The 6,864-nt window shown below is 32.6% G+C and overlaps 1 protein-coding gene across 3 annotated transcripts; it reads left to right on the forward strand.

Moving 5' to 3' along the window:
• The first annotated feature begins 309 nt into the window (after positions 1–309).
• On the forward strand, positions 310–4,693 carry LOC135779667 (uncharacterized). Of its 3 annotated transcripts, none has more exons than XM_065290467.2 (13): positions 310–468; positions 784–837; positions 956–988; positions 1,120–1,158; positions 1,239–1,268; positions 1,420–1,440; positions 1,512–1,544; positions 2,672–2,737; positions 2,885–2,908; positions 3,064–3,084; positions 3,334–3,351; positions 3,861–3,899; positions 3,989–4,693. In XM_065290467.2, the coding sequence occupies exons 1-13, from the start codon at positions 414–416 to the stop codon at positions 4,027–4,029; spliced, it is 474 nt and encodes a 157-aa protein (XP_065146539.1). In that variant the 5' UTR covers positions 310–413; the 3' UTR covers positions 4,030–4,693. The 3 variants fall into 3 exon arrangements, with proteins under 3 accessions (XP_065146539.1, XP_065146540.1, XP_065146541.1); XM_065290468.1 differs by having other exon boundaries at positions 2,699–2,737; XM_065290469.2 differs by lacking the exon at positions 3,334–3,351.
• Positions 4,694–6,864: the final 2,171 nt, after the last annotated feature.

Raw genomic sequence — 6,864 nt, forward strand, 5'->3', positions numbered from 1 at the left:
GCTTTTAAACTGTGCAGAATATACTAGCACAACAACATGTTCATGTGCCAGCTGCAGTGCCATCATCAGATCTGTTAGAAGAACAATCAATCATTTCCTTTGGTTAAACGTCCACCAGCTTTAGAGAGGAAATGACCATCCCAAACTTACACCAAAGTCACCACTCACTACAATAACAAGAAAGCTGATCAGAGGGTCAACAAAGACAGTCATTCATTGTTAAAATAATGCCACTTTTGTTTGTCGGGCGAGATGTGCCACCCAGCTGCTGGCAGGTGGACAGAGATGAGTCTGTCCGTCCAAAACATGTGATGACCAGCAACATATATAAAGACTTAACACTAAATGCTTGATTCAAAGTAGACACTGATATTTTGTATGACTTTGTATTGCATCCACCCTATTCGTCCAAGATGAAAATTGTGATACCCATAATCGTCTTTGTGGCAGTGGCAGGTTTTCACAGGGGTAAGAATACCATATACCAGAAAGCATTTGCATATGTCTGTGTAGTTTCTTTTTAACCAAAAATACTTTTATAATTGGATATTAATGTAGCTATAATGTAGCCAATTGTTAGTAAACATTATTTCTTATTTAAAAAGCATGAATTGCATATGTTTAATTTAGCTGTAAGATATTACAAAACAAATATATTCTTTGTATTGATAGAATTCACAATATTGTTTACAATGTACAAAGTAATTTAAATAGAAGTTACACTTGACTCATAACATCTATAGATTTGTTTCTAAAAACGTGTGTATATTTTTACACCTGTAGTGATTTCTGCGTCTCTGAATTCAACTGAGAGCACTGAATCATCTGAAGAAATAGGTAACAATATTTTCTGCTACTTTCTATTTTGTAAATATTTATTTTTCTTTTAATCCTGATAGTTGCCAAAAAATGCTTTAAGTAAATGAACACTTTTGTCTGTTGTGTTTTGCACTAGAGTCTGAAGAAAACACTACACCACAAAATCAAAGTGGGTCATCTTTTTTATTGTTCAACAACTATGCCTTTTTATGCAGCTGCTTTGCATAATGGAGCTCATTTATCACATTTTAATTGCATACAGTGTTATTCTTAAAGTCTAGGTTTCTTTATTCTTTGCAGCTACAGATGATCTGGATTTTAAGGCAGCACATGTGAAAGGTAAGGTTAATTTAAACACTTAAATCTTTTTGAGACATGCATGGAGTCGATAATATTGTGCGCTATTCTATAACTGACAGATGAAGACAGTTTACGAGTGACACACATGGGTAAGAAACATTTTATATCCATCGCTTTTGGTTTGCAATATATGTGTTCAAAATATATTATCACTTTACAATTAAATAATTGTGCATATTAATATAATAAGTAATAGAATAATGCATAGATACAATTTATATTTATATATATTTTTTGCAGAGGGAAATGATGAAGAAGATGGTAAGAATTTTTTTTTTCTTATGATTATTGTTGAAAATCATGTTTCATACAATTAACTGATTGTGTTTCAGGCAAAGAAGTAATTGATGAAGAAGATACTGAAGGTGAGTTGACACGTTACTAACCAATTATACACTGAAAAAAAGATTCATTGAATTTGCTACATTTTTTAAGGTAAGTAATTGCACACAATTAAATTATCTACATTTAGATTTAAGTATTTAGTTGAACTTAATCTATTTACAGTAAGGTTCATTAGTTAACTACATTAGTTAAAATGAACTTATAATGAGCTGCACTTCTACGGCATTTATTAATCTCTGTTAATGTTAATTTCAACAATTACTAATACTTTATTCAAATCTTGTTAACGTTAGTTAATGCACTGTGAACTAACATGAACAAACAATGAACAGCTTTATTTCTATTAACTAACATTAACAAAGATTAACAAAGACTGTAACAAATGTATGGCTCATGGTTTGTTCATGTTAGTTAATACATTAACTAATGTTAACTAATGAACCTTATTGTAAAGTGTTACCCAATTGGTTTTAAGTTACCTTAAAACAATTAAATTGAGTTGATTAGAGTAAAAATGAGTTAAAGTCACCAATGATACTATTATCTAATCATGTGATTTCTACTTAAATGTAGAATTATAAATTTTTTACTGTAAAATACAGCAACAGCACACATCAGCAAGCTAACCACAACAAACACTCAATGGTTATGGCATAAACATTTCCAATGTAAATGCTTTCAAATCAAGGCATTTACATTTACACTGTAATGCTTTCTGATCAGAACATCACTAAATACTTGTTTATGTTAACACATGATGTTAATGTTTTTATCCTAAGCAAATTCTATCAAATACTAATATAACATCTAACTAAAGCCTCCCTATTTTCTTATCTAAAATAAAAATCCATAAAATAACCCTTTATTTTGATATTTACTCTCATTATTCAGTCTCATGTAAAGCTTGCTGGGAACTGTAAATTCACGGTCAGTTTTAGCAATATTGCTTTAATACAACTCAAATTATTCATGTAGTCCCAACTTAAAAGAGTCAGGTTCACATAGGTGGATTTAAAACACATGATATGTTTTTGATTAAAACAAAAAACAATATTGGAATGGATTAAATGAGCAAATTTTAATTATGCTATGTTACATTTTATTAGGGTCAGAAATATTTTTTTCAGTGTATTTTACTCATCCCTAGTTACTGTTCACAATCTTAATTTGTCAGATGGTGAGAAAGAGGCAAAGTGTACTGCAAAAAAGAGAGGTAAAATTTTACATTAAACAAATTATTACATAAAACAAATGTTCTGATTATGTTACCTTCGATATGACTTATGAATGTAAATTTGAACAACTTGTACTGAGCCACTGATTCCTCCGCTTACGTCATTTCTGTTCTATTCTGACGTAGGAAACACCAGAAGCGAGTCTGTAGGTAAGTGCGCGCTGGGTATTAATCACCACACGAGGGCGACAGAGACTCACTTACATTGTGACAAGCTATTACCATATGCCATGTGTAAAACGTCATAACTTCAACCTTGATCATTGCCAAACCGTCCTCACATAGTTACTTTTTGTTTATTTCAGAAACAGGCACTGTGGGCGACTGTGAGTATATTATATGATATGAGGTGAAAGGTTACAAAATCAACCTTTGGCATTTGTAATATTTTTTTTATATTTTAATGTCTGATTTATCTGTAACATTGATTTATCTGTTAGGCTATCTAAAAATACCATTGTGTGTTTTTTGTCTTTGATCTTTGATTTTGTTATCTAAGATTATTAAAACAAGTTAATGGTGTGGTTTTATTGCTGATTTAATGTTTTGTAACAAATTATATGTTACTTTTACAGACTCTAAACACACAACAGGTACAAGCTTCACATTACCCAGTTTCAAATCAACAGATATTTTTATGTTAACTTTAAAAAAAAATAGGTTAAACATTTTCAACTTGTTTTTATAAGTTATGTCAAGTATCATAAGCCAAAACTTGCAAAACCAAGTTGTTTTAACTTTATGCTGCATTTTCTTTCAGTGCATAACAATATTTGAAGTACCCCAGTCACAATTTCTGCCCAATAAAATATACTATAGCTTGGCATAACTTGAAAGATGTATATGTGTTATAAAAAACACGTAAAACAAAAAAAATCTTGAGTTGTTTTTATTTTATGTTTTGTCTTATTTTAAATAATTTTAAGTCATTATGAGGCCTGAGTTAACATCTTTCCTTTCAATAAATTGCATTTTTTGAATTTATATCGAGAAGGTCACTTGTTATTTCATTTTGTATTGTGAATGTGATATTATATTGTGGCCTGTATATAATAGTTTCCTCTTTTTTATATATATTTATACATGTTTTTGTTCTTCCCAGAGCACACAAAGCAGGTGGATAAGAGTGTGAAAAGTGCTGGTGAGTTGAGAATGATGGTCACACATTATTTAAAGGAGTCATAAGTTTAAAGTAATGAGTAATCTCACTGTGACCATTTCTTTACACAGAAGACCTCTATCAGTATGAAGAAATAAGATATGATTCATAGACCTGAGTGTTATTAAGCCAAGTGTGATAAGACCGTCAAGGAAGTTATATATCTTTTAAACATATATGGCAAATTGTTTGATAAAATATTGCTTGCTAAAAGCGTGTTATAAACGTGCTAAGCTCCAATAAACTGGAAGTATTGTTTTGACAAAATTTGTAAGATCACAGCTTTTTATAAACATTCACCACAGTGCACAATGTAAAAAAGAAGAGAATTTAAGTGGGTGTAATAACATGGGAGGTTTACAGCTGTATGATTATATACAGCCTTTTGGGAGGAAAGAGTTTTTAAGTAACAGATGTAGGTAATGGATCTAGGACAGCTATCCAGGCCAGCGCTGTCTACAGTGCTCATTTGTCTGCATCGTCCCAGCTTATTTTTGGACCAAAGATGCAACATTGCTCTCCACCCTCTTCAAAAGCCTGATAGGAATGAATTGTTTTATTCAAAATGCCCTTAAGCAAATTCTCTGGAAATGTTTTGTTTGAACTGATGTGGAAATGTTGATGCTTGGGTTGTATTTTAAAGTGCTAACCAAATGACTGACAAATTAGCCTATGTTATAGCCTAAATCTCTATTTTGTCTGTTTTTCAACAAATGCTTGCAAAATCAAATTCTTTGAAAAATGTAAAGTCATCTAATAACAATATTTGCAAACCATTTTAGTTTTTTCATTATGTATATTTCTAAGAAAATATTTTTGAAGCGAATGGAAAGAAAATGTTAACATTTAGTATAGACCATTTTGCAGTATGTAAACAACACTGGTCCAAAAACACTTCCTGTTGTTCTTCTGTTCACATTTATTTTACATTTTGATTCAGTTCTAAATGTTCTGTTGGTTGTATTTTGTTCCAATATTAATATTTTGTTCAGTCAGTGTTAAAAAACTAAAACAGGAAGTGATTCTGGACCAGTGTTGTTTAGATCCTGCGGGATACTTCCCTCGCAAAAAAGCAAATACATTTTTCACATAAAGTTTGTTTTGACTTCATATGCCCCCCCCCCCCCCCAAGAACCGACAGTCGATGACATCAATGTACCGCGAGAGCGATTCGACAGCAAACTCCTAAGTATAATCTCAAATTGCTCTCGCGGTACTTTGATGTCATCCGCCGGTCGGATCTTGCAGCGCCACATGAAGTCCTTTGGATTGTCAGAAAAAATAATATCTGTTTACCAAACTAACTTTTGGTGTTTAAATCTTTTTTTAGATTATTATACATTCCTAAATCGAGGTTAAAATGCAGGGATGACCGTGCTTTCTCCGTTGCCGCCTCTAGATTGTGGAATGCCTTGGACCCTTTCTGTCTGTTTTTAAATCTTTGTTGAAAACATACTTTTTTGATTTGGCTTTCTTTAACTGTTTAATGGTTTTAACGTATTATTGTGTATTGCTCTTCTTAATATGTTTTTGGTAAACTTTTGGTTGAATATCTTTAAGGATTATTAATAAGTTAGGCTATAGAGAACACACCAATAGTTTATATGTAAAATCTGGACTTCTAAAATTTAATGATCTGGTTGATTTGAAGATTTTGACTTTTATGTGGAAAGCTAAGCAGAGAGTTTTGCCTATGGATATACAAAATTTATTTACTTTGGTATCAGAAGATTATGGCCACAGAAGGCAGTATTATTTTAAAATTAATTTTGCACGTACCACACAAAAGCAGAGGTGTTTGTCCATTTATGGAGTTAAATTGTGGAATACCTTGGACTATGAACTGAAATGCTGCAAAAGTGTTTGTAAATTTAAGAATCTATAAGAAAAATATTTTGGAAGGTTATAAAAAAAAAGATGACTAATATGATGATAATTAAATGTAAAGATAGGTGGTATATATATATATATATATATATATATTTCTTTTTTTGGTGGTTGTGGTAAGGAGGGGGGTTGACTTATTTATGTAGTTTCTTTCTTTATTTTTTTGTTTTGTTTTGTTTTGTTTTTTGTTTGACTCTGTAGGCATAAGTGACAGGTATTATAAGATTTTCTTCTTCCTGTTTCTTTTCTTTTTTTCGTTCATGTATGATATGAATGAATGAGATGAAATAAATATATATATAATATAATAGCGCTATACAAATAAAATTGACATTGGCGGGCTTTCCGTTGTGGTGACGTAAGCACTACTGAAAAGTCCAGCTAAGACCAGCATAAGCATAAGGTGGCAGTAGCTGGTTTAAACTGGTCCTCCCATCCTGGCAAAGCAGGGGCACGTTCAATCTCACACCGGTGCGCAACGTTTTGCTACGATTTCCGGGTTGAACGACATGTTTCCTTGAAACGGTGTGCAACGGAATGCAACAGGTTTTAGAAGCGTTTTCTCTTGTTTGGTGGGTGTGTCAGAAATGTCGGTCCAATCAGCGGCAAGATGTATAAAACCACGCGATAGTAAAGAGACAGCTCGCTCAATGGGTTCAAGTTGGAATGTTGTCTTTCATTCTGGACAGCAAGGTCAGTGACTGAAACATTGAGGGTATTTTACAGTAATAAACACACATTTATAACGATTTCATCAGGCTTAGAGACATTTAAAAAAGAACACAAAGCATGGCCTCTCAGCTACCGTAGTTGCAACTCTTGTGTCATCACAACAGGGTGTTCAATGCATCACCGTTTCAGTTTAATAAACGTTGTGCAACGTTTTGTCGGGGCTGAACGCAGCCCTGGTGTGTCAGCCGGTCTTCCAGCCTGACCAGCTTAAAAAGTGACAAAAACACGGCTAGAACAGCTTAAAAAGCGACCAAAACACAGACCATCTTGCTACACCAGTTTATGCTGGATTTTTCAGAAGGGTTTTACAGTAGCACTCACTCTCTCC

The sequence above is a fragment of the Paramisgurnus dabryanus genome, chromosome 10 (genome assembly GCF_030506205.2).
Source record: "Paramisgurnus dabryanus chromosome 10, PD_genome_1.1, whole genome shotgun sequence".
NCBI classification, from domain to species: Eukaryota; Metazoa; Chordata; class Actinopteri; order Cypriniformes; family Cobitidae; genus Paramisgurnus; species Paramisgurnus dabryanus.

What these genes read in the sequence shown, in the direction of transcription:
- LOC135779667 (XM_065290467.2), top strand. Translation starts at nt 414, where the DNA reads ATGAAAATTGTGATACCCATAATCGTCTTTGTGGCAGTGGCAGGTTTT. An exon ending in TTTACGAGTGACACACATGG is followed by an intron (nt 1,269 to 1,419) that starts GTAAGAAACATT and finishes TATTTTTTGCAG; the next exon opens with AGGGAAATGATGAAGAAGAT. An exon ending in TAAGAGTGTGAAAAGTGCTG is followed by an intron (nt 3,900 to 3,988) that starts GTGAGTTGAGAA and finishes TTCTTTACACAG; the next exon opens with AAGACCTCTATCAGTATGAA.